Source organism: Fringilla coelebs, assembly GCF_963513975.1.
Source record: "Fringilla coelebs genome assembly, chromosome: 25".
In the NCBI taxonomy this organism is placed as follows: Eukaryota; Metazoa; Chordata; class Aves; order Passeriformes; family Fringillidae; genus Fringilla; species Fringilla coelebs.
In genome coordinates this window covers 5,586,767-5,613,229 of record NC_140051.1, presented here as the reverse complement: position 1 = coordinate 5,613,229, position 26,463 = coordinate 5,586,767, and the positions used below count along the sequence as shown (strand labels likewise).

General features: G+C 43.1%; 1 protein-coding gene across 1 annotated transcript in view; it reads left to right on the top strand.

Annotated features, from left to right (window-relative positions):
• The window catches only part of PKNOX2 (PBX/knotted 1 homeobox 2), a 100,252-nt gene extending 74,287 nt beyond the window's left edge, over positions 1–25,965 (top strand). Inside the window, exons 6-14 of the mRNA XM_084221394.1 lie at positions 1,162–1,301; positions 6,543–6,714; positions 9,945–10,133; positions 16,795–16,927; positions 17,000–17,097; positions 20,492–20,611; positions 22,339–22,415; positions 23,596–23,774; positions 24,473–25,965. Coding sequence (XP_084077520.1) covers positions 1,162–1,301; positions 6,543–6,714; positions 9,945–10,133; positions 16,795–16,927; positions 17,000–17,097; positions 20,492–20,611; positions 22,339–22,415; positions 23,596–23,774; positions 24,473–24,720 — 1,356 coding nt within the window. The 3' untranslated portion in view covers positions 24,721–25,965. The remainder of the gene's footprint in view (positions 1–1,161; positions 1,302–6,542; positions 6,715–9,944; positions 10,134–16,794; positions 16,928–16,999; positions 17,098–20,491; positions 20,612–22,338; positions 22,416–23,595; positions 23,775–24,472) is intronic.
• The last annotated feature ends 498 nt before the right edge of the window (positions 25,966–26,463 follow it).

Sequence of the window (26,463 nt, the reverse complement as noted above, 5' to 3'; positions counted from 1 at the left end):
CTCTTTCCAGGCACACAAAATGCCTGTGTGTGTTTTACCTGCCCCACCAGAGTGCTGCATCCCAAACTCCCCAAATCCTGCACAGAATGCTGTGAAACCCGTCAGGAAAGCACAACAAACCCTGGTTTTGTTTTTATTCTAGTGTATTTTATTTCCCATTCTTTATCCCCTCTCCCCTTTATTCCCTGCCCTCCCCAGATGACAGCCCCAGCCCAGCAAAGCCCAGAGTGCTGCATCCCAAACTCCCCAAATCCTGTGCAGAATGCCATGAAACCCATCAGGAAAGCACAACAAATCCTGGTTTTTCTTTTCTCTTTTCTCTTTTCTCTTTTTCTTTTCTCTTTTTCTTTTCTCTTTTTCTTTTTTCTTTTTCTTTTTCTTTTTCTTTTTCTTTTTCTTTTTCTTTTTCTTTTTCTTTTTCTTTTTCTTTTTCTTTTTCTTTTCCTTTTCCTTTCCTTTCCCTTTCCCTTTCCCTTTCCCTTTCCCTTTCCCTTTCCCTTTCCCTTTCCCTTTCCCTTTCCCTTTCCCTTCCCCTTCCCCTTCCCCTTCCCCTTCCCCTTCCCCTTCCCCTTCCCTTTCCCCTTCCCTTCCTTTCCTCTTCCCTTCTTTCCTCTTCCTCTTCCTCTTCCTCTTCCTCTTCCTCTTCCTCTTCCTCTTCCTCTTCCTCTTCCTCTTCCTCTTCCTCTTCCTCTTCCTCTTCCTCTTCCTCTTCCTCTTCCTCTTCCTCTTCCTCTTCCTCTTCCTCTTCCTCTTCCTCTTCCTCTTCCTCTTCCTTTTTTCCCACTGTTTCTCCCCTCTCCCCTTTATCCCTGCCCTCCCAGATGACAGCCACAGCCCAGCAAATCCCGGAGCGCTGCATCCCAAACTCCCCCAAATCCCACGGAGAACACTGGGAAACCCATTGGAAAAGCACAACAAACTCTGTTTTATTTTACTGTATTTTATTTCTCATTGTTTCTCCCCTCTCCCCTTTATCCCTGCCCTCCCAGATGACAGCCACAGCCCAGCAGCCCACCAAAGCCCAGAGCGCTGCATCCCAAACTCCCCAAAATCCCACGGAGAACACTGGAAAACCCATTGGGACAACACAACAAACTCTGTTTTATTTCATTGTAATTTATTTCCCACTGTTTGTCCCCTCTCCCCTTTATCCCCTCCCAGATGACAGCCACAGCCCAGCAGCCCACCAAAGCCCAGCCCGTGCACCTCACCACGCCGGCGGCGGCCGCCAACGCTCCGGTGCCGGCGGCGGGCGGCGACCCCCAGGCGCAGCTGGAGGCCGACAAGAGGGCTGTCTACAGGTGAGGCAGGATAATTGCATTCATTAATGCCTTTTAATTAATGGCTGGGTTGTTGTAATGCATCAATTATTGCATTGTTGTGGGTTGTTGCAGCGGTTCGGCGATGCATTAATTGATGCATCGGTTGGTTGATGCATTCGTTGTTATTATGCATTATTAATCTGCTGTTCTTCTAATGCATTAATTAACACTCAGGAAGGGGGGGATTAGCAATTAGCTCCTTTTTAGCAATTATAACCATTGATTGTAACGTGTGGTGATGGAGCTCCTTCGTGGACTTTGTTCTGCAGCATCTCTGCCCCTTCAAAATATTCAACCACTCCCCCAAATTTACCTTTTGGGGGTAAAGTCTTGTGATTTGGGGCTGGACAAAGAGTGAAGTCTCACATTAACCTGAAATGTGCAGTTCCTGCATCTCTACAGGATGTGGGCAGTGATGGCCAAGGGATGGGTGGCTCCTCCAGTCCACTTTTTTGTCAATTTGGGCATAATAATACATAATATTTTAATATATGCCATAATGTTATTGTATAACTACTATAAGTAATGTTTTAATTATGTAAATAGTATAATTATATAAATAATATGTCATTATACAAGTGATATGTGATAATTTACAAAATTAGAACATAGAGCAACGATGCAAGGGTAACAATATCTGAACATAATTAGGATTGAAGTTTAAGGTTTAGGATTAACCTATCAATGACCAGGGCTGTGGGGGCTTGTGAACCAAAAAATTGCAGGTTGGACTTGAAGGAAATAAAATATTTGTCCTCCAAATATTCAAATATGACAAGGCTGAAAGGTCTGAAAAGGTGGATGAAAGGATGGAATAAACTCACTCTTTCCCAGGAAAACACCAAGGATTATTTGCTGCAGGTGTCCCAGTGATGGAAATCATAGCAAAAGAAGCCATTTGAGGACAAAAATACCTTTTTTTGCCCTTCCTTGAAGAGTTCTGCAGCATTTGTGGGATAAAGGGAAAAAAACAAAGCCCACCCCACCTTTGGAGTTTTTGCAGCATTAATTGGAAGGTCAAAGACATGGAAAAAACACCTTGTGGGAGGTGTTCACCCCAGAAATCTGGGGGGAAAATTGTTGTCCAGTTCCATGTGTGCACTTATTGCCCAAACCTGGATGCTTATTTTTGGGTACCAGCCAAAACAACCCCACAAATCTATTTTCTATAAAACAAATATATCCTACTATATATTTATGCCCTACATTAGATATATACATAAAATTAACCTTTTTTTGCTGAATATCTCCCTATCCAGTGGTTCAAATGGATGCTGTGTTTGTCATTAGGTATCAAATGCACACAAGGATTTTTCTCTTAGCCCTCCTAGGTCCATTTCCCTCCACCCAAACCAGTGGATTTTTGTTAATTTTCAATAATTGCACCAGGGCAGAAGGCATTGGCTGTGAGGTCGATCAAGCTGGAAGGAAATTGCTGGGAAATATAAAAACCCATGGACAAACCACCCTGTTGTGTTTTATGCTTTAGCAGGAGGTTTATCACCCTTTCAAAAAAATAGAAAAAAGGGGGAAAAATAAAAAAAAAAATCCTTCCCCACCCTTGTTGGTGTGGGAGCAGCTTGGCAGGGAGTGTCCAGCAGTGCCACCTTCTCAGCTGCAGTTTTCTCCCAGCTGAAGTGTTTTCTTGACTTTAGTGGGGCTGGGACTTCCCAATGGATTTTGGACCAGAGAAGATGATGCTCCTGAAGGGAAATGATGCTTAAACCACCTGAGCACCACAAATTGGAGTTTTCCAAGTGGGAAATGCCTGGATTTCTTTGCATTAAGTTTTTGTGTCGGTATTTTTTTTGTGTTTCTTTTTTTTTTTTTTTTGGGGTTGTTTGAGGTTTTTTTTAAGGGAAAAGGGGTGAAAAAAAATATAAAATTCCTGTTGTGACGTGCCTGCTGTGCTGCTGGCTCGGCTGAAGGTGGGAAATTAGGCCATTAGAGGAATTCATTCCTCTTTATTAGCCCGTGTCGAATCCTTTTTATTAGTGGCTGCAAACGACCTCTCTCCTGCAGGAAAATGTCAGGGCTGGTTCAGCCCTTTCTTTTGGAGGATTCCCTGGCAGAAAAAAAAACCAACTAAACAAATCAGGTTTTTTTTTTTTCAAAACTGAAATCAGCAAAAACCAGATTTTTCTACCCCAAAACTCTCCTTAGTGCCATAGGAATACTTTTCCTCTGTAACAGCCACAGTGGGGAAAATCCTCCTGATTCCCCTGTGCATCCTGGATATCCATCTATTCCCCCCACTGCAAATTTCATGGCAAAAAGGGGCTCCACCTCTCCATTTTTATGCCACAACCTCCACCTGCTATGGTGGACCATCCTTTCCATAGCGTGGTGTGGTCATGGAAAGGCTGGAAATGGAGAAAAAGTGGTTTGGGTTGGTTTTTTTCCCATGCAAAAATGAAAAAAACCCCAAATTCCACAATAATTTGGCATAAAGCTCATGGCAAGCCCCCAAATTCCAGCACTCCTCGAGACTGCCCTCCTTTAACCCATCCCTAGGGGTCTTGGCCCCCTGATTTCCCCTTGGGTTTGTTTTTGTTTTTTTTTTTAAATATAGATATTTTAAAATTTAGGGTTTTTGGAGATATTTTAAAATTTGGGGGTTTTTTGTTTGTTTAATGTTATTTTATTTTGTTTGGTGTTTGTTTTATTGTTTTGTTCCATTTAATTTTATTTTTACTTATCGATGGATTTGATCGGATTGGATTCCACTTCGTTTTTTTTAATTTTTATTTCGTCTTAGGTTTTAAATTTTTTATTCCATTTTATTTTCAGCTGAAAAGCAAGCCATGTTCCTTCCTCCTCCTACTCCCTCCTTTTGGCCAGCCCCAAAACCTTCCTGGGTGCCCAGAGCAGCGCCGCCCCCATTATCAATCCTGAGGAGCACGGGGTGATGCTGGCCTTAACGCAACCCCTCAGAGAAAAGGGGCTCAAATTGCTCAGGGGCTGCACCCCCCTTTTCCCCTCCCCAAACCCCCATCCTTGGGGTAATTCCCTCCCTCCTAATTGCTGGAGCAGCTCTGGAAATGGCAGCAGGCACCTGCTGTGGTGCCACCGTTCATAAGTCCCAATAATTCAACCTTCCGCCTGGAATTTGCCTTTCATATCCCTTGGCTAAGCTCCAGCGGGGCTACTGAAATTATGAAATGATTTCCCCCCCTCGCCACTCTCTGCTCCAGCCTCGGTGAATCTTGCATTAAACCAGGATCAGGACAGATTAAACTATAATATGCTGTGGTATTAGCGGCTGCAAATGAAGACTTAGCCAAGGGGTTTAACCCCTTCGCCTGACTCCGGCTCAAAGAGGCTGTCAGGAGGTGATTCACAGTCATCTTTGGGGCCATCTTTTGGAGATAAAATGGTGGAGCCAATCCCATTGTGCTCAGATAACTGGGGTGCTGTGGGAAGCCATTCCTGCAGGAGCATTTTGCATTTCTGCCTGGAAAGACTCCATAAAGCATTTGTGATTTGAATTTGCACAGCTGGAGGGGCTCACTGAGGCTTTCCCTAAGCCTTGGTGTTCACCCCTGTATTGTCCACGTGCTTTGGTGCTGTTTGTGTATTTGCATTTTATATTGCATCAACTTGGCATCATCTTTGGAGAGATTTGGATTTCAAGAAGAACTATAAATCTTTGGTTTCAAGATCATCTCATGGTAAGAAAGAAGTGGGATTTGACCCATCTTTGTGCACTTGCCAGAGGTGCAAAGAGACCTCTTGGTGGAGGAGCAGCCCATAACAAGGTTGGTCCATAGGAGGCTGCAGGCAGATGGAAGTCCCCATCCATCATCTCCAAGGAACAGAGACATTTAGAGGTGAAATATTACCATGGATGAGCAGGTGCTGGTGTCCATCCTTGAAAGGAAAATACACTTGGACAGCAGATGGCTCCAGGACATCTTGGCTATGTCCAGGACTTGGCCTTTTTGCCTATTTAGGAAATGCTGACTTTGGTGCAATGATGGAAAGCACCAAGACATTGGAACAAGCCTGATGGAGGAGATAGGGAATTTTACAATTTTTAAGGGGTTTTTTTGTTGTTGTTGCTGAATGAGATCTAGAGGGAGCACTTCCAGTGTGACTTGGGAGTGAGGTTTGCACTACTAGGTTCTTACAGACTGGGAGGGAATGGATGGGTGGATGGATGGATGGATGGATGGATGGATGGATGGATGGATGGATGGATGGATGGATGGAGGATGGATGGATGGATGGGGGATGGATGGATGGATGGATGGATGGATGGATGGATGATGGATGGATGGATGATGGATGGATGGATGGATGGATGGATGGATGGATGGATGATGGATGGATGGATGGATGGATGGATGGATGGATGGATGGATGGGGGATGGATGGATGGGGGATGGATGGATGGATGGATGGATGGATGGATGGATGGATGGATGATGGATGGATAGATGGATCATGGATGGATGGATGGATGGATGGATGGATGGATGGATGGATGGATGGGTGGATGATAGATGGATGGATGATGGATTATGGATGGATGGATGGATGATAGATGGATGGATGGATGGATGGATGGACGGATGGATGGATGGATGGATGGATGGATGGATGATGGATGGGTGGATGGATGGATGGATGGACGATGGATGGATGGATGGATGATGGATGGATGGATGGATGGATGGATGGATGGATGGATGATGGATGGGTGGATGGATGATGGATGGATGGATGATGGATGGATGGATGATGGGTTGATGGATGATGGATGGATGATGGATGGGGATGGATGGATGGATGGATGGATGATGGATGGATGGATGGATGGATGGATGGATGGATGGATGGATGATGGATGGATGGATGATAGATGGATGGATGATGGATTATGGATGGATGGATGGATGGATGGATGGATGGATGATAGATGGATGATGGATGGATGGGTGGGTGGATGGATGATGGATGGATGATGGATGGATGGATGGATGGATGGATGGATGGATGGATGGATGGATGGATGATGGGTGGATGGATGGATGGATGGATGGATGGATGGATGGATGAATGATGGATAATGGATGATGGATGATGGATGATGGATGGATGTATGGGTGGATGGATGGATGATGGATGGATGATGGATGGATGGATGATGGGTGGGTAAAGACAGACGTGGCACCCAAAGCAGTGGGAGTTATGGGCGCTCTCCTCTGTCCTCTGCAGGCACCCGCTGTTCCCCCTGCTGACGCTGCTCTTTGAGAAGTGTGAGCAGGCCACGCAGGGCTCCGAGTGCATCACCTCGGCCAGCTTCGATGTCGACATCGAGAACTTTGTCCACCAGCAGGAGCAGGAACACAAGCCCTTCTTCAGTGACGACCCCGAGCTGGACAACCTGGTATAGGCAGCTGGGGCTTGGCAGATGATTTTTGGGGGGTGTTGAAAAAGTAGGGGGTGAGGAACAAATGAAGATCTCCCACCGTGTCTCTGGGCTCTGTAGTGCTGGTCATCTTGGCAAGGTTACCACAGACCTTTTGAGACCTCCTCCAGGACCTTCTCTGAGACATTTTCCAGAAGATTCCCTGTCAGAACAGCCCCCCTGCCCCCTTTTGGCATTATCCTACACAAACTCCATGGGGTCAACCAGGTTCCTGAAAACAGCTGAGGTTGTTGGTTGGCTTGTGCCCCAAAACTTGCAGTCTCTGTAGGAATTACTGCTCCTCAGTGCAGGGTGCTGGAGTGTCAGCATGCTCGTCTGGCACCATCTGGTTTGAAGTGTCATGGCCAGCTCATGTCCTAGGAGCAGGGCAGAATGATAACTCCATGGAAAAAGTTATGGGAAAGGTCATGGATCACAACAGTCTGGAACACTTGGACCAGTTCTGGTGGATTCCCTGCCACATCAACTCGAATTTCCTACTGCATCCATTGCTGCTGGATGGTGCTTCAGAAGACTGCTTTGGATTTCCCTTGTGTGGACCTCTCGAAATATCCCCAAATCCTATTATTTTGTCCAGAAATGCATCCACACTTGGTGTCCATGGCAAACCTGTGGGTAGACAAGTCCATGGCACTGTCCTGATGCTCCACAAGCAGATTTTCAAGGTCTGAGAGGGAATTCTGTGCGCCTCTGATGATGCAAACAGCAAAACACCTCCCCTGAGGGGTTATGTGTCCCCTGGGACTTGTAGCAGAGGGATATCCATCCCAAAAGAAGAAGCAAAATCAGGCAATTCACAGGCTCCTTTTTCCAAGTATTGCAGGTATCAAGGAGGTGATTTTACATGATGAGAGTTCACAAAGGGAAGAACTAGCAAAACTCATCTAGGTGCAAGAACTACTGTTTTTAAAAAAACAGGAGAGGATTTGAAGGTGAAGTAAAATCCCACATGTTTGTACCCAACTTCAACTTGTGGAGGAGAGTTTTTTAACATCCCTAAACCAAGAGTCTGTGGAATGCCCTCCAAAAAATTTGCAGGCCAGGCAAAGCTTCCCCCTTGCATATTGCTAAACCCATCTTGCAATAACTTGTAGTCAAGAACAGAAATTGCTCTGGGACAAGCAATCAAAAAAACCCCAACTCACAAGAACCCAATAACCCAACCAGTGTTTGGGATTATTTCAATTTTTGGACTGAACAATTGCTGAGGAGCACCAACAAAACCCCCATTGCATTAAAATGCATTAAAATGGGTGTAAGGGTCTAGCAGGAGGAGAGAAATGGAGCCAGATGAAGGAAAAAGAATCTAAAATTTTGGGAAGGGAAAACCTATTTCTGTACATATAAAGATGAAACATCACCAGCAAATAGTCACTGCAGGAAATGTATCCACACTGGCTATTTTCAGGTTTTGTGTGGTTTCTAAAAAAAAAAACCCACATCACACCAATCATGGTTTTTAGGCATATTCTGAAGCAACTCTTGCTGCCAAGGTGAAATTTGGCCATGGGCAATTGGATTGATCCCACTCATGCCATGTACGACCTTCCAGCCCTTGATAGATATTCATATATTTCTGTATCTGTTGCTGTGTCTTTCTGTGTATCTGTATCTCTGTTTAGATGGATTTGCCCTAGTTCTAGCACATAGCTGGATGTATATTTTCTATGCAATGCACAGAACTCCACCAAAAAAGGAGGAGCCATGCACCTCAGTGTGGGTAACCTGCATCAAGACAGAGGACATGGTCGATATGATGCTGGAGAAGCACATTCCTGTCAGTGGGAGGGAATTTTGGGTTAGAAAGACTTGCAGTGCTCAAAACTCAACATTTCAACCTGCTCTTGAGCTGACACTTTCCCCCTATTTACGTTGTCCTTTTTCCTGTCGTTGTTATTTTTTGGGCATTGTTTTTCCTTTTTTATTAACACCACCCATTTGCCAGAAACTGGCGATGGCACAGCGGGGCTGAAAAGGCCAGTGGCATTAGCTATCATTAGAATAAGAGTCATGTATTCCTCGCTGCCAAGATGCACATAATTAGAAATTAGAAAAAGGTCAGATCTCACCATTATCAACTCAATCAGCTGCCGAGTGCCACACAGTCAATTAATTCAGCATCTGTATTTTTTACAACCCCGCGCACGTACGCCGTCGGACTGTAACTCTTTATCCGGACAGATATACGACGCAGCGGAGCAGGGACATAAAATGAGACCCTAAGCAAATGAGCTGAGATAATTGAGAGATTTATTTTTTTACATATATGTGTCAGGTCTTCTTGCCTTTGCCCTTGAATATTGACTTTCATGGCCGGTGAGCCCTGGGAGGATGCGGAAATCCTGGGCACGACACCTCCACCTTGTGCTTTGCCTGTGTCAACTGCGGAGGAGGGGAAAAAATAACAGGAAAATAAAAGGAAAAAAGAAAAAAAAGCAGCTAAATAAAAGATTTTTCCAGCCTCAACCTGTCATCCCTGTTGTTCACCAGCCAAAAATTCACCTTCTCTGTCGTGGAGCTGCCACTGGAGTTTGGCCCTGGATTTTTCAGGATGTTTCCCAACCATGGCAACTTGCAGTTTGTAAAGATGACCACTAAAATTTGCAAGTTAAAAACACTCTTTGAAATGCAAAGACGCTTTGTTACATAAAACCGGATTTATTGCCCCGGAGTGAATAGCTGAAATTTTATATATTATGCAAGATTTCAAACAGCGGCTGTAAAACTTAAGGTTTCAGCTGGGTGAGAGGAATGTTTTATGTGTAAATTTTTTAAGGTTTATGGGGTACGTTTTAATGAGGCCCAGGCTTTGCACCAGCAACAGCTCACGGCTGAGTTGCAGCCCCGTAATCTTGTTAGAAGAAGTGGCCTCCAGAGAATAACCAAACACTTTTCAACAACGAGGGGTTTGGCTTGGTTCTTTTTTTTGGGGCATGGGGAGCAATTCTCATGAAGGCAGTGGTGAATTTGGTGAATTTTTTTCCTCTTGGATCTCAGGGTTGTGATTGATGGGCAAGGAAAAGGAAGGCAGATATGCAGAGGGATGGGCTCTGGGATGGGTTTTGGGCAAGAATGTTCATTTCTGGTGTATCTTGAGAAAGGAAATGAATTTCATTCTGCTGCAGGGGATCAGTTCTACATTAGATTTTGGGGGAGAAGATTGATTTTAACTTTGTGCCCTTGTGCAGATGGTGAAGGCCATCCAGGTGCTGCGCATCCACCTCCTGGAGCTGGAGAAGGTCAATGAGTTGTGCAAGGACTTCTGCAACCGCTACATCACCTGCCTCAAAACCAAGATGCACAGTGACAACCTACTCAGGAACGACCTGGGGGGGCCCTACTCCCCCAACCCCTCCTCCATCAGCCTCCACCCCCAGGTAATGCCTTAAAATTCCTCTCCAATAACCATTGTTGCACTTTGGCCAACGGGGAGTTGCCAACAGGATTTCAGACTTGGTCTACAAGAGCTGTGGCCTCCTGAAAAATCATTGGAGTCCATGCCCAAGAATTAAAGAAATCCTGTGCCTTGCTCACAGAGTGCAATAAATGATGTTGTGGTGACTTTTTTCCCTTTATTTTAAATTTTTTTATGTCCTTTTTTTCATGTGTTGGCAGAGATGCAACCCCAGTGTTTGTGGCTCTGCAAGAGACTCCTAAACTCTCACGTTGCAGCAATCAAATGTGAGGGCAAGGGAGCTGTGCAAGTGTGTGGGAATATAAACAAGAAAGTTGCATTTTTAAATGAGAAAATGCTAGTTGTTGGCAGGAAGGAGAGAAACATCAAGATTTTCTCTACTGTTTCTCTCTCACTTTTTGTTTTAAGGCAGCTCAAAGGATTTTTGGGTCTCAGGTAAACCTTTCTGGCTTTGCTGCTCCTTTTTGTGTCTCAGCAGATCTTGCAGTTCTCCCCCAGCATGATCAACATTCCCTTTGCTTCTTCTTTTGCATAATTTGGATTTTAGCTGGGAGAAGAAGACAGTTGGTGTCTCAAGGATAGTGGAAGAGTACAAGGAAATGCCTGAGAAATGCAGAAATATCACCTGAAGTAGCCCAAAGAAGTTGAACCTTGGTGGCTTTTGGGGCAAAATATGGAACTGTGTGGAACTCAGTTTTCAGAAAAGAAGCTGCCCATGGGTTGGGGTTTTCATGTGCATCTGCAGTGCAGGGAATAAATCTTGGCTGGTCGCATCCCAAAAAACTTGATGCTAGGTTGTGTTCCCCTAGGGCATTTCCCTCTCTCAGGCACTTGCTTTTGGGGGTAGAAAAATGGAATTCAGGGTTGCACAATCCCACCAGAAATAACTGCAGTGAACCCAAAATAACCTAGCCAGCTCCTGGAGCTCTCCCTAAAAAGGAGGCAGGGGTTGGGGCCTTCTTAGGGCTTTTGGGGCAGTTTTAAGGTGGCAGAAAAGAAAAAATATAATTTTTAGCAGCTCAGCTCCAGGTGCTGCAGAGTTTGAAGCTCCCAACACAATGAGGGAAAAGCCCCCCAGAAAAGTTCAGTTTCTTATTTAGGTTCCCTGAAAGCACCAAACCACTTAATCATTGATCTAAGAAAGCCCATCCTCACTCTATATTCTAATAATCTCTAGAAATAGACTTATTATCCCTTCGCTGCTTTATGGAAGCATTCCTTATGATCAAAATTAGCAAGACACTTGCATAAAAGAGAACAATAATTGCTCAACGAGCATCTCGTTTGTAATTTATTAGTTTCTATTATTGTGCATTGCCATGGCAACAGCTCACATCCCGGGTGATGAGAGAGATGTTAGATATGAGCCGACAAAGCTCCCGGTCCCAGCAAATGGAGATGCACGTTTTTTATCAGTAATTTTCATGAAAATAATAAGTGAGGGAGTTAATGAGATGGAAAGCCGTCCTGTGGCTATTGTGAATTTTTTCCCCCCCCCTCCTTCCTTTTTTTTTTTTTTTTTTAAAGTGTTGATCTAATTAGAATGCATCGGTCAGGAAAAGTAATGAGGATTTAGTGTCTCACAAAGAGGTGGGGATCATATCAGAAAATTAGCACAAGTCTTTGGAAAATAATCAGGCCCATGGAGAGGTACCAAGTGCTTCTGATTCCTGGAAACCCAGAGCTGCTGCCATTTCCCTTCTGGGCCAGACTTGAAAGTTGAGGAATTCAAGTGAGGGTTTGGAGGCAGTTGTGGAATAAATGGGAACACACCCAGGGAAGACCCAGCTGGAGGGGGAATGTTGGCTCAGCCCTGGAGGGATTTTCAGCAGGTGGAGCTGAAATATTCACAGTGCAGAGCCACCATCTCATCTGGCCATGGGATAAGGGTGACAGACCAGTGACAACACAATGGCAAATATTTTCCAACTGCCCCATGTCAAGTGCTTGAGTGATTCAACTGATTGAGAATGCTTGAGTTTGCATGGATAAAAATTGTGTAAATGCTCCATATCCATCAGTTGACTTTTAGAGGCTAAGGATGCTCCAGAGAGCTGAAAAATCATGGGATTGGTGTTTAAAAAATGGCAAATGGGGTCTTTTCTCTAATTTTTGGTCTGTTGGTTTCATGCTGAAGGGAGGTGCAAAAGCAAACAGGCCATTAATTAATGATTTTAAACAAATCTAAATAATGAAATGTAATTAATATCAATGAAGGAGGTGTCTCAGCAAATAGGTTTTCTTATGGTTTGGAAGAAGTGTCAATCATTTTGTGTTGAGATACACCAAGTTTGTCATGAAAGTGAAATATTTCAGGTTTTGGCTAAGTGTTTTACCACATGTTTAAAAAATTATGGGCACCCAATTACAAGGATATCAACCACAACTGGGAAAACAATGTCTGGACCTGTCCAAATGTCATCTCAGGACAATCTGTTGGATTTTCTTGGTGCATCCAAAAAGGGTGGTCTTTGCCTGCTGCTATTTCTGCTCTCTAAGATGGAAAATGCAAGAATTTTTGGAGAAGCAAAATGCCTGAGATGATGGGAAGATGAGAGGTCACCCAGACAAGGTGTTCTGACTGTTGCCAGGTCCAGAGATGATTCCTGGTGTTGGCCAAGTTTGGGTGACAAGTTTGGGGCTTTCCCATGTGCTGAGTCTTCCCTGAACTTTCATTACCTTACCAAGATTTTTGTACCCTCTTTTTTTTCTCCATTGCTTCCTCATTTTGTGCTTTGCTTTGCCTTCTGATTGAGTCGTTGCCTCTTTGTCCTGCAAGTCCACCAAGCAATCGATTCCTTTTCTGTTTTTGTTGGTTGCTTTTCACTTGGCTTCATTCTTCTACCTCAAGTCCTCTTTGGGCCCTTTTTAGCCCCCTCCCTTTATTTAATGAGCATTTTTTGAGCTGCTTCTGACCAGGATGGGAGAGGTGAGGTCCTTCTTTCATGGAAGAGGGAGGAAACCAATTTAAATCAATGTTTAATTTCAACTTTCCTTTGACATCAAAGGGGTCCTCATTGTTCTCCACTTGCAAGGGAAAAACCAGTTGCAAAACCAATGACATTGGGAAGCACAGTGCTGCCAGGGACATTGAAATGGAATCAAATTCAGGTTTTTTCAGCTCTCCTTTCAGACTGGCAGTGTTTGAATGGGCATTTTCAGGGCAGCATTTCTTCTCAGATTAGTTCTGCACAGAATCCCAGGATGCTGTGGGTTGGAAGGGACCTTAAAGCCCATCTTGTTCCAACACCCTGCTGTGGGCAGGGACACCTCCCACTGGCCCAAGATGCTGGGGGCTGGAGGTGGACACCAGGTTTGGTGGGACCCAATGCAGTGTTTCTCCATATAGATCTCAATTTATCTGAGTTTGCTCTGTGGTCAGCCCTGCATTCCTCTTTATTTCCAGCCAGTTTCTCCTCTCCATGCACCCATCCACTCACAAAGGAGCATTATGAGTTATCTTACATGGCTTTGAGTTTGGCCAGCTCTTTCCTGGCAAAACCATGGGTTTCTTTTATTTTTCTTCTCCAACTAATCCAAATTTCCCCCAGCACAAGTTAGGATGAGACAGAGATTTTGACAGATGGTGTACCACCCAAAAATGAATTTCTGTGTCATAAAGCACAAGGGCAAGGACAGCAGCTCAAGCAGCACTGAGTTTTAGCACTTTCTTACAATTTGGCACTTGGACATTTTCCTTGTTGTAAGAAAGGATTTTTTTGTGTCATATCCCAGCCCTTTTTCTTCATTGATGTGATTTTTAATTGGGAGAAATCTTGTTTTGCTGTTGATCAGGGCCGAGATGTGGGTCTGCAGAGACACCTAGTGATGCATTTGTTTCCACACTCAGATTTCAAAATTGCCAAAAGCATTTTCAGCTTGAGGGTGGTGCAGCACCAGCACAGGGTGCCCAGAGCAGCTGGGGCTGCCCCTGGATCCCTGGAATGCCCAAGGTCAGGCTGGACAGGGCTGGGAGCAGCCTGGGACAGTGGGAGCTGTCCCTGCCATGGCAGGGGCTGGAGCAAGATGAGCTTTAAGGTCCCTTCCAGCCCAAACCATTCTGTGATGCTGTGAATTTCCTTGAGTGTCAAAATATAAAATATATAAAATATTTTCCGCTGCAGAACAGAACAGCCTAACTGAATTTGGCTGACATTTGCAATCTGAGGCAATGGGTATGCAAAATATATTTTTTTAAAATCTTCTTGGAGACATCTCTCTATATTTATTTGAAGGTGGAGCCTCCACTTCCATTGGGTCACTTTGGTTTCACAGTTGTGTTGCAGAAAGACCATTAATTCCTTTAATAGCTCTTTCTAATAATTACCAATATTCTGCCTTTTTGGACACCAGTGAGATGGTGTTTTGGGAGAGTTTTCCTCTACACCACAAAAAGAAAAGCCTTTTTTTTCATCACAAAATCCTGTTGAAAACAGCTTTGGCCACTTTATCTGGAAACAGCAGTTTCTTATTCCCATTTTCTGATATTCCAAATTGCTTCTTCCCAATGCACTCCCAAAAATGCTGCTCTGGATGCCCTTCTTTAGGAAGAATCATGGAAAAACAAGGCAGGGGGGGAAAGCTAGAGGTCTTCAAGCTGCTCCAAAATTCTGGTTGCACCTGGCCATATCCAGCTGCTTTCTGGTGTTCTCCTGGACCACATTTCATTTTTTATTAATATTTCCACTGTGTTCATCAGCTGGATCCTTTGCCAGGGCCAAATCCAAGAGCGAGCAAAAGAATTTTGCTCTCTATATCCTGAGAGATATACATTTCTCAAACTGAAAACTACATCCCCCAGAAGACTGGAGGTGGGGAAGGAATACTAAAAAAAAAAAAAAGCACAAGTATTTGACAGTCATATTTGCATTTTCAAAATTAATTCAGCGGTGGAAAGGAAGGTCTGGGAAGAAAATGAAAAAATTCACAGCAATTGCAGCAAAATTTCCTGATCAGAAAAATAACAGAAGTAACTTGTGGCAGAGGCACTGGGTCCAACATTTTGGAAATGGCATCACAGGAGGGGAAAGTGCCATCAGGGGGCTTTTATTGAGAATGGCATTTATTGAGGATGCTGGCACAGGCAGAGTAAGGGTGATTGGTGGGGGGAAAGTTACAGGAATGTGATGGGGAGAAGGGGGAAAAAAGGAGCAGAGCTCAGGTGTTCCCCCCCAGCAATGGGAAATGCACTGAGGGGAGCCAGAGCACCCCAACTCCCCAGGGGACAGCACAGCCAGGTCCTGATGTGACCTGGAAGGATTTGGTGCGTTCAGAGTCCAGCTCTGGAGTCACCTGGGGAAAGGGAGCTGCAGCTTTTCCCACCCTGATCACATTTTCTTGGTTGGCTCTTCCTGTGTCATTGCACATCAGTAATCCAGGGAAGTTCTCTTTCCTAAACTAAATGATAGGATTCTTGAAGAATTGCATCAAAATGTAGGGAAAATTAATTAAAAGGTGAGAAAAATCCCCTTTGTTGACATTATGTTCAACACTTGAGAACCAGCTGGACACCAGGGAAGTGATGTAGAATGGGAAAGCCAGTGGAAAGGGGAAAAAAAAAAGTGTAGTTTTATTTCCATTCCAGTTGGGTGAATTAGTTTTATTTCCATTCCAGCTGGGTGAATTAGAGAGAGGTAGTTATCTTTTATTTATTTTAAAATTATTATTTAATCAATATTACCAATATTATTTGCAAAATTCTGCCCGTGTGGAAGCTTGGAGTACATTGCCCTGTATTCCCCAGTAGCCTCAGTTTTGGCACTCCTCCCTTCCCAAAATGTCACATTAAATACTCAAATAGTCATTTAATTATTAAAATAAATAATCAAATAATCATTCCATTTGGGATCTTTTGATGGTTGCTCCAGAGACGGGCCTTAAAGTAAAATTAATGCTTTTGGCTCAAAAATTTGCCCATTTTTGCAAGAAATTAGCTTAAAGCTTCAAGGAATGATATCAATGGTGTTATATATTGTATTATGGTGTTATATATATATTATTGTGTATGGTGTTATATATATATAATGTGTATATGGTGTTATATATATATATTATGTGTGTGTGTATATATATATAATGTGTATATGGTGTTTTATATATATATATAATGTGTATATATATATAAAAAAATAATGTGTATATGGTGTTATATAGATATAGATATAGATATAGATATAGATATAGATAAAGATATAAAAAATCTATATAATGCGTATATGGTGTTATATATATATTATTATTAACTTTATTATTTTACTTTAAAGGTAAACTGTGCTGTTCACCCTGAATTTTAGCAAAGGTCGCATCATCCAGTCCCAGTCAAAGCACCAAAAAAGAGAAATGCTTAGAAAGAAAAAGATAAAAGAAATTCCTTTTGGTCCCTCATGACCTTTATTTTTTTCTTTTATGGAAAAGAGTGACTGCACAAAAAACCCAAGTCTGGTGAAGATGCAGAGCATAAACCTTTATTTTTGTGTTTATTTGCACTTGCAACAAACTGAAAAATCCCGTTTCCTGCCGTTTTCTCTGTCGAACCACCAAAATTATAAAAAAGATGTTTTGAGTGGAGGGGGAAATGGAGATGTTGAGTCTGGAGTTCACGTTGGGCGTTTTGTGTCGCGCAGGAGATGCTGCAGAGCTCCCCGGCGGCGCTGCCGCCCGCCTCCAACCCTCCGGCGGGCATCGTGGTGCCCGCGGCCGCGCTGCCCCCCGGCAGCCTGGCCATGGGCAGCGGCGGCAGCTCGCCCGCCGTGCCAGGTAGGCAGCGCTGGGGGCGTGGGCAGGGGGGCTCTGGGGTCTGGGTACCCCCACACGTGTCTTTTGCCACAGGTGGAGCGCTGTACCAGCCCGTGACCATGGTGACGTCGCAGGGCCAGGTGCTCGCCCAGGCCATCACCCCTGGCGCCCTGCAGATCCCCAACGCCCAGGTAAGGCCCTGCCAGCCCCACCTGGCTCTGCAGCAGGCACAACCCCCCCATTCTCCATAAATCCAGTCCTTGGAGTATCTTAAATTCTTAATTAATCGATCAAACCCATCGGCCAGGTGCCTTTGGGGTGCCCAACAAATTATAGCGATGACCTAAGAAGTTACAACAGCACTTACATTATTGTTATAAAATATTACAGCATACAATAAAAATGTACATAGTGTTATTTCATGTGATATACAGCATGTAACATTATTGTTATAAAATATTACAACATACAATGATAATGTACACAGTATTTAGTGCAATATATAGCATGTAACAATATTGTTATAAAATATTACAGCATGCAATAATAATGTACATAATGTTATTTCGTGCAATATACAGCATGTAACAATATTGTTATAAAATATTACAGCATGCAATAATAATGTACATAGTATTATTTCGTGCAATATAGAGCATGTAACAGTATTGTTATAAAATAACATTATTGTTATAAAATATTACAACATGCAATAATAATGTACATAGTGTTATTTTGTGCAATATGCAGCATGCAACAATATTGTTATAAAATAACATTATTGTTATAAAATATTACAGCATGCAGTAATAATGTACATAGTGTTATTTCGTGCAGTATATAGCATGTAACAATATTGTTATAAAATAACATTATTGTTATGAAATATTAGAGCATGCAATAATAATGTACATAGTGTTATTTAGTGTGATATACAGCATGTAACAATATTGTTATAAAATAACATTACTGTTATAAAATATTACAGCATACCATAGTAATGTACATAGTGTTATTTAGTGCTATATACAGCATGTAACAATATTGTTATAAAATATTACAGCATGCAATAATAATGTACATAGTGCTATTTCATGTGATATATAGCATATAACAATATTGTTATAAAATAACATTATTGTTATAAAATATTACAGCATGCAATAATAATGTACATAGTGTTATTTCATGCGATATACAGCATGTAACAATATTGTTATAAAATAACATTGTTGTTATAAAATATTTCAACATGCAATAATAATGTACATAGTGTTATTTTGTGCAATATACAGCATGCAACAATATTGTTATAAAATAACATTATTGTTATAAAATATTACAGCATACCATAGTAATGTACATAGTGTTATTTAGTGCTATATACAGCATGTAACAATATTGTTATAAAATATTAGAGCATGCAGTAATAATGTACATAGTGTTATTTCGTGCAGTATATAGCATGTAACAATATTGTTATAAAATAACATTATTGTTATGAAATATTAGAGCATGCAATAATAATGTACATAGTGTTATTTAGTGTGATATACAGCATGTAACAATATTGTTATAAAATAACATTATTGTTATAAAATATTACAACATACAATGATAATGTACACAGTATTTAGTGCAATATATAGCATGTAACAATTTTTTTATAAAATATTACAGCATGCAATAATAATGTACATGGTATTATTTCATGCAACATACAGCATGTAACAATATCTGTTATTTGTAATGTGTGATAGAACATGGTATTTCATTCTGTATGCTTTATTATATGTGTACATATAGATATATATACTGTCCATTGTATATATTGCATATTCTAGGCTTTATATTAATAATTATATATAGGAGAAGATAGGATAAGATATAGATAGATAGATAGATAGATAGATAGATAGATAGATAGATAGATAGATAGATAGATAGATATTATTGATAGATAGATATTATTGCTATATATATATATATATAGATAGATACTATTGCTGATATATATATAGATTGATATTATTGTTTTTATATATATTGATAGATACTATTGCTGATATATATACATATAGTGATAGATATTATTGTTTATATATATAGATATTATTGTTTATATATATCTATATATATATAGATATTATTGTTTTTATATTTATTGATAGACACTATTGCTGATATGCATATAGTGATAGATATTATTGGTTTTATATACATTGATAGATCTATTGCTGATATATATACATATAGTGATAGATATTATTGTTTATATATATATTGATAGATGTTATTGCTGATATATTGTAGATCTGGGATCACTGGCACAGCAATCATGGCACTTGTGGGAAAGGCTCATTTTTAGGTCTTCCTTTCTGATTTTGGGGATATTTTTCAGCCATTTGCTCTGGTTTTATTCCTTTTTTTTCCCCTGACATTGCAATGAGTTATGCAATGATCCCTGCATTCTTGCAGTGAGACAATGATCTGGAGCAGAGCTGGAATTATTAGCACAGCTTGTCCATGAGCTCTTCCCAACCCCAGGAATTTGGAAAAAAACCCAAAACCCTTCAATTTCTGTAACACTGCTTCCTGGGGGCAGGGCAGCAGAAATTCACCCCCATTATTCCTGAAATGCCCCATTTCAATTGCAGGAGTCTCTTATCAATCAATCAATAAACAGCATTTTCAAAAGAGGTGGCACCTCCCTGGCAGGTTTTTATTTTTTTTGCCTGTGCAATGCTTAAAAATTCTCTTTCTATAATATCTCTCCATTGCAGGTTTAAATCTTGCAGCCAAACCCTCTGTGGTGGGAAAAACATGTGCACAGGGAATATTGGGGCAGGGAGAGAGCCTGGACAAGCACCTTTGGATGCTCTTCCTGTGCCACTGGCATGATTTATTCAGCTGCAGCCCAGGGGAATCACAGGGACCTGCTGGCCTGATGTTTAATTCATCCAGGAGAAGTGTTTTGATGAAGACTTGGGGAAAAAAAAATCCCTTTTTAACTCAAGTGCTTAGATTTCAGTTTGGTTCCTGAATCCTCATTAAAACTCCTCTTGCAGCAAGATGCTTCTTTTTCATTTCTGGGGGGCAAAAAAGCAAATTTTGGCTCAATGGGCATCTCCCTCCTTGTGGTGGAAATCAGCTGGGTGAGGAATATGGGTTTGCAAGGGGTTGGTGAGTGGCAGGGTCTTTTTTAACTTTCAGTTGAGAAAATAATCTTTTTATGAGGTTTGGAGTATTTTTAATATATTTTTTTTCAGGTAAAAGTGTTTTCCTCCTAAAACACACATTGAAATTGGCCATGGTGTCATCACTACACTCCCCAACAGTGCCATTACCCCTTGCAAAGCATTGACCAAAAAAAAAAATAAAAAAGAGAGATAAAAAATACAGATCCTGGGGGAAAATCTGCATTTATGCAGATTTGGTGGAGCAGGAAATGGGTTTTGGACGCTCCTAGAAGTGCCAGGTTTTTTTCACACATCACACTCCCATTTTGGGTTGGTTTTGCTCATTTTTTGGGTTGCCCATGGCCATGTTCAAGCAATTCTCTCCCCATTCCTTTTGCCCTGATAGGTGAACCTGGATCTCACCTCCCTCCTTGATGGTGAGGACAAGAAGTCCAAGAACAAGCGAGGGGTCCTGCCCAAACACGCCACCAACATCATGCGCTCATGGCTCTTCCAGCATCTCATGGTGAGCCACCAAAACACCCTGAGAGACAGGGAAAAAAGGACAAAAAGCCCAGAAATCCTCAAATCCAGGTGGTGGTTTGTCTGAATTTGTGTTTGAAGGTGCAGTGTGGTTTGTGTTTTGGGAGTGTTTTGGGAATGACCACTGTCACTGCAGGTGGGGAAAAAATATTCCCTTAAGGCAAGAAGAAGCACACAAATCTAGAAGGGGACTCCTGGGATTTTTTGAAGGTGGATAATTGAGCATTTTTTTGCAGTTAACAGCTCTAAAATATCCTTTCCTAGCAAGCTGGAATGTGAGAGGCGCTCACAGGTAGGGTTGTAGCACATCAGCCACCAGGCAAAACACAGAATTGCAAAGTCACCCTGTTTTGGGGGATTGGAGATGGGAGATGGAGGGAGCTTAGGTGCAAACTGGATATTTTTGTGCATGAAGAGTTCTCTCTCATCAGCAGGGCTGGGAGAAGGGCAAAAAGCCAAAAAATCCCACATTTTTTCCTGCATAATTCAGCCAAGAAATCATTTGGAAACTGAAACTGGTTTCAAAGGCAGGCTGGCTCTCCAGGAAGACAGAGTGGTGGGAGATTCCCCAAGGCATCAGTAATGCAGGAGGTAACAGCTCCAAGGAGAAACTTGTGGAAAAATCAGCCAGGACATGAAGCAGCAGCAGGCTGGGAACTTCCCAGCCTTTTTTTTTTAATGGAAAATTCTGGATTTATTGCAATGAGGACAAGAGAGTTGTTGTGTCGTGCATCTCCCGTGTTTTTGGAGGGCACAACTGCAGATTTGTGGGCACAAAAAAGACTTTTAAGACCAGAAACTGCAAAGCAATTTTCTGCCAAGTGCTAGGAGAACCCTGTAGTTTAAGATTTCCAAAATGGAATTGAAAACTGAAAAAAATTCTTCTGCTGGATGGTCGGATCTTTGCTCTCAGCCTGGTCCTTGTGATCAGAAGAAATTTGGGATTCCCCATGAGATTTCTCCATCTGGTGTCAGGGATTATGTGGTTTTTAACCAAAAATTCTCATCATTTCACTGGAAGTTTTGGGGCACCAGCAGGAGGAAAGAATGCTGAAAATAACACACCAAAACCAGGATATTTCTGGCCCAAAAATTGCCATTTTAAACCCCTGAGGCCCCAGTGGGAAGGGAATCTTCAGTGTGCATTGACTTTGGGTGGTGTTGTCAAGGAAATCACAATTTTGGGGCTAACAGCTGAAAAACAAGTCGTGTTGTCACTGGTTTGGGGCTCCAAAACATGGCATTAGGGGCTGATTTGATAATAATTTCATTTCTGGGGCTGGAAAAGAGCATTTTAGCACAGCTGGAAGGAGGTTGCTGAAGCTTTCAGTGCTGCTGGTTCCCGGTGCAGATGTTTCAGGGTGTTTCATTGATGCCTCTGACAATAAAGCAGCAAAAAGTTGCTTTTGAAGCACAAATCTCATGTTTACCAACAACCATCATTGGAAAATTGCTAGAGTTAAAAAAACCCCAAGAATATTTTCTTTCAAGGGAAGCATTTGATGGAAAGCCTTGGAAAAGCCCTAAGTGCACCCCAGGAAATCTTCATGCTCTTCGATGCCACCCTTCAATCTTGCATTCAGCAATTGCAAGAAGCCACCAAATTTAGGGTGGGAAAAAAAAAAGGCAGGTTTTCACTATTTTTCACTCAGGGATGCAATCTTGCATGCAGGGATGCAATCTTGCTACCCCATCTCTCTTTTTTTCCAGCACCCCTACCCCACAGAGGATGAGAAGAGGCAAATTGCTGCCCAAACCAACCTGACCCTCTTGCAAGTCAACAACTGGTGAGCAGATACTGGTGGCCCCCTCAGTCATTTTGCTGGCTTTAGGACCTTTTCCACCCTGTTTTGGTGCTGTATAATGCTTTTTTGGGGGTAACTTGGGTGGTTAAGGCTGATTCTTGGGGTGTCCTGCACAGGGGCAGGAGCTGGATTCAGTGATCCTGGTGAGTCCTTCCAACTCAGCATATTCTGTGATTTTGTGACTGGGATTTCTGGGAGATGAGCTCAGTGGTGTTTAGTGTCAGCTCTGGTTTGCAAGGTCTCAGTGCCCTCTCCTGGCAAATCCAATGTGCAGCATTCTCCCAACTCAGCAGGAAAAATTAATGCAGAGCTATAGTGTGGCTGTCTTGGTTTGGAAAGACCCGAGTCTGCTAAGGAAGGCAGGAGCCTCCACTGAAATGGAGAAGGTAAACTTTCCCCACTCCTCCAAATTGCTATAAATTTTAAATCAGGGGCTCTCAGGCAAAAATATGGGAGCAGGGAATAACAATTCTTTAATAGGGAAGAAAATAAAAGGATAAAATAATCAATGCAGTGAACCAAACCAACACTGCCAGAGCCAGAGCACAGCCTGACACCCTGTGGGTCAGGGTGCTGCAGCAGGGCCATTGGAATTGTGGCTCAGCCCTCCTGCAGGGCCAGGGGTGGTTCTGCTGGAGCAGGGATCCTGGAGAAAGGTGCAGTCTGCCTCTGGAGATCCAGGGGCAGAGGCAGCTGCTGTTCCTCTGTGAATCCAGTGCAGAAGCCGTGCTGGTGTTCCAGAATCTCCAGATTATATCCAGGTAGGAATGCTTGGCTCCTCCCTCTGGGCTCACGTCTCCCAGTGGGATGCTGCAGTTCTTATCAGTCATGCAGTTCTCATCAGTCATCAGTGACATTCCATAACCTGTTATCAGCAGGTGTTTCCCCCAGGAGGGAGGAGTGGGTGTGGAAGAGATAAGGAAAAACTGCCCACTGAACAAAACACAACTGCCCAGATGGTAATAGAATTCATCTTGCCTTGCAATCTGGGACAGTGGCACAGGCCAATAAACAAACCCCCAGCTTTTTGAACCATGAATCTGCTTTCTTAAAGTATTATTATTATTAAACTGCAACCCGCTGATCTGCCATAAGGCTGCTGTAACTCGATGTTGCTGTGACAGCTCTCACTCACCGCAGCGCTCTCTCTTTCCCACGGCAGGTTCATAAACGCCCGGCGGCGCATCCTGCAGCCCATGCTGGACGCCAGCAACCCGGACCCAGCCCCCAAAGCCAAGAAAATCAAATCCCAGCACCGGCCCACGCAGCGCTTCTGGCCCAACTCCATCGCCGCCGGCGTCCTGCAGCAGCAGGGGGGCAACGCAGGGACAAACCCTGACGGTAAGGAGCAGCCCCAGCGGGTCCTGCCCCTCCAGGAGGGAGTGGCCGTGCGTTAATTGTGGCCTTAATTGGTAATTTCTAGAGGCCTTTGTTGAGATGTGGGGAAGGACAAGAGGTTCTTGCAAGAAGGTCCTTCCAGTTGGCCACCAGGATGATGATCACCCACTGGGGGCATGGCCTGGGCCATCTCCTGAGGAGCTGGGGAAGGGAGGGAGGGGAGATGTGGAAAGAGGGAGATGAGACAGATTGAGACAAAATGGGAAGAGAGAAGATGAAGAGAAAATAGATGATGAAAATGAAGAGAAGAATAGAGAAGGTGATGATGATGGAGAGAGATGATGAACAAGGAACAGATGAGGAAAATGAAGAGAGAAGATGAAGAGAAGGTGAAGAGAGCAGAAATGAACATACACCAGACGAGATGAAGAGAAGGAAAGGCAGGACTTGAGAGAAGATGAAGAGAAGATCTGCCCAACCAATTTGGGCATCGACTTGCTCAGAACTAAGAATTCTCGTTATTTAACCATACATTAACTAAAAATATTAAGGATTGGACCTTAGGGAGTGACTGGGGTAGGTGGGACACCCTATGGGTGAAGCTCTCCAAGCTTTTCACTTGAGTTTTTCTTGGTTTGTGCACTTCTTTTGTCCTTTCTGTTTTAGCTGGGGAGTCCTTATTTCTGTGCTTTTCATTCCAGGCTCGCTCAGCATGGACAACCTCCAGCCCCTCTCATCAGCCACTGCCACCATGGCCATGCAGCAGGCGATGCTGGCAGCCCACGACGACTCCCTGGATGGCACCGAGGAAGAGGAGGAGGATGAGGAGGACGAGGATGAGATGGAGGAGGAGGAGGAAGAGGAGGAAGAGCTGGAGGAAGAGCCTGGTGGCCTCCCAGCAGCACCTGGTGCTGACCTTGGTTTGGACCACAGTGACTCACTGGAATAGCTCCTCCTGCACCCTCCCAAATCTCTGACAGCACCAGATACAAAACTTCCCCCGAAATGCAAAAAAATAATAAAGGCAAGAAGAAGAAATTAGTGAGAAAAAAGCAAACTGGCAGCGCTGGCAGAGGCCCTGGCTGCCCCAGGAGCACAGGGACCACCATGGCAGCGCACAGAAGAGGACACACGTTTACAAGGCACATATTGTGGCCAGATTAATCTTTTATTTCAGGTTTTATTTTTCTGTTTCCCTTCATTTTTTTGGTAAGCAAAAGCATTTTTAGGGAAAGTTGTTTTCCCCACGTGATGCTCGGATGCTGGTGGGCAGTGGTGGGTGGGCCACTGCGTCCATCCCTTGGATTTCTTGGTGCAAAGAAAAGCCAAACCAACCCCAGGACTTGATGCTTTTTGGATTTTTTCCCCCAGAAAGGTCATTCACAGGCATAAATACTGGCATGGAGGGGGAAAAAAATAATCAGCGAGTGCAAATTCTGCTATATCCAAGGAGGGTTTGGTGCTCGACTCGTGGGATTGCCCAAACCTCCCAACTTTGGCCCTGATGCTGAGGCTGCTTGGTGACTCTGGACACAACTTTCTGGAAAAGGGAGGAAATTCCTCCAAATCCTTTAATTTATGTGCTAAAACCTCTGCTGAATCTGGAAAAAAATCCAACTCACCCCATTCTCATCCTTAAGGTCTGAGATTGGAGGCAGAGTTGGGGCAAAGGCTGCCGGAAGTAAAACTTTTCCAAAGGCATTTTGGCACAGAGTTAGTTAAAAATGGGGGAAAAACTGGTTTAAAAAAACTCAAGATTTCACCCAAAACTGAATGGCGATGTGCAAGACTCGCCTGGGTGGAAGGAAACTAAGTATTGTTGCTTAAAAGATGATTTCTCCCTGGTATTGTCCCTCCACATGGCAAAATGGTGGAGCTTTAGCCCCATGGGGGAGGGCAACTGCCAAAAACCCTGTATTTTGGGTTTTTTTAATTTTAAATGCTAGCAAAAGGGTGGATTCGCCTTAAAATGTGGCATGGGAGGAAATGCAAAAGCAAACCAGGGCAAAAATAAAAGGAATTGTCTTTCTGCAGGTTCCTGCTCTAAATGTGAGATTCTAGGAGAAGGATCATTTTCTTGGAGGCTTTTTGCCCATAATGTCCTTTTTTTCTCCTGGCTCTTGAAGAGTTGATAAAAGAACCCGAACAAGAGCTGGGATAAAAAAACCCAAGTGATGCAATGGGCAGAAATGCCTATTTTTGGATACTGATCTGGCGTGAATGTAATCTGTAATTTCATAAAGGATTCATTGTAATTTAGTATTAATTCCTGGCCATTTATTATAAAGTGCTACAAGATGAGGGGTCGCACCTGTATTTTCTTGGCAGCTTCTTCCTTTGAGTGGAGAAGACCCAAAATGCAGGAATAACCCCCCCAAAATGGGTGGATGGACCCAAACTGGTAATTGGGTGATATGGAGAAAATTAGATTTATACTTCCAAAGCTGATGGTCCACCAGAAACGAAAATTTTCCCCCTCAAACCAGCTCCAATGAGATTTTGCCCACTAATGAATGATGCACACCCCAAAATGAGGTGTTCTCTCCAAAAATGAGTGATTCTCCCCCAAAGTGTTCCAGACAACCCCAAAATGAGTGATGGTCTCCAAAAATGAGGGATGCTCCTCAGAATCAAATGGTGACCCAAGAGGGGCTAATTTCTCCCTGAGATGAGTGATTCTCCCCCAAAATGG